This window comes from Sinocyclocheilus grahami, unplaced genomic scaffold (genome assembly GCF_001515645.1).
Source record: "Sinocyclocheilus grahami isolate Dianchi unplaced genomic scaffold, SAMN03320097.WGS_v1.1 scaffold7688.1, whole genome shotgun sequence".
Classification (NCBI taxonomy): domain Eukaryota; kingdom Metazoa; phylum Chordata; class Actinopteri; order Cypriniformes; family Cyprinidae; genus Sinocyclocheilus; species Sinocyclocheilus grahami.
Genome location: NW_015511632.1, coordinates 3174 through 4074, shown reverse-complemented (window position 1 = coordinate 4074; position 901 = coordinate 3174). Strand labels below are relative to the sequence as shown.

General features: G+C 41.5%; 2 protein-coding genes across 2 annotated transcripts in view; both read left to right on the top strand.

Annotated features, from left to right (window-relative positions):
* LOC107577906 (aldehyde dehydrogenase family 16 member A1-like) overlaps nucleotides 1-855 on the top strand; it is a 21977-nt gene extending 21122 nt beyond the window's left edge. Inside the window, exons 3-5 of the mRNA XM_016263930.1 lie at nucleotides 87-162; nucleotides 290-395; nucleotides 575-855. Coding sequence (XP_016119416.1) covers nucleotides 87-162; nucleotides 290-395; nucleotides 575-727 — 335 coding nt within the window. The 3' untranslated portion in view covers nucleotides 728-855. The remainder of the gene's footprint in view (nucleotides 1-86; nucleotides 163-289; nucleotides 396-574) is intronic.
* The window catches only part of LOC107577904 (aldehyde dehydrogenase family 16 member A1-like), a gene marked incomplete at its 3' end in the record, with an annotated part of 22204 nt that overhangs the window by 18533 nt on the left and 2770 nt on the right, over nucleotides 1-901 (top strand). The window lies entirely within an intron of this gene.

The window sequence follows — 901 nt, the reverse complement described above, 5'->3', positions numbered from 1 at the left end:
AATCTGTTCAGATTTTAAAAGTCATGTAGTGTATTCCAGCCTTTAAGTGAACAGTTGAAAGTTTTGTAATCTGTGGTTGTGTATAGGAAACCACAGTCCTTATGGTCAGGCGGCGTCCATCTGGACTGAAGATTTGACTCTGGCTTTGGAGTCTGCAAAGAGGTGCATCCATGCTTGATCAAGTACTTGGGCAACCATCAGTTGTCTTGATTTCATTTTGATCTTGATCTCTTACTTCCTTTGTTTTATCTATTTTTCTCTCACACCCTTTCTTTTTCTGTCTCCATAGTCTGTGTGTAGGTTCAGTGTGGGTGAACTGTCATTCTGTAATGGATCCTGCATTGCCTCTGTGTGGACGGAGGGAGAGCGGGAACTGCACAGATGGAGGCAGAGAGGTACAGTATATTATGGTCACATGTTTAGTTTCATGTACTGAGAATGGGATTCAATGTTGTCTATGCCATTGTTTCTGTTCTTTTGGGTTTCTGTACTATATTTCTGATTGGTTGTATGGTCTTGTTTGGTGACCAGTTCTGAATGGCTGACTCCTTTAGTGCTTTTTGTTCCTCTAAAGGGTCTGTATCAGTTCCTTCGGCCGTCACATTCACCCTCCTTCCCTCGCTCCAGTCCCAGCTCTATCAACTATGCTGATTTAGGCTCTGCAGCTTCCAAATTCATGATACCTGAAAGATTTGATCCTTCCAGGTGGGTGTGTTGTGGCTCATAGTTTAATGGTGAACTGCAAAGTGCATATAGGTTTTGTGTCATAAAGTGAACAGACTAGTTACAGCTGGTATAAACATAAATATCATCAAAAGTCTGTCTTGAGTAGTATTTAGATTGGGTTTAGATTTTAGCACTAACACCTCATTTCTACAGGGTCATTCCGTAGTCAACTGAG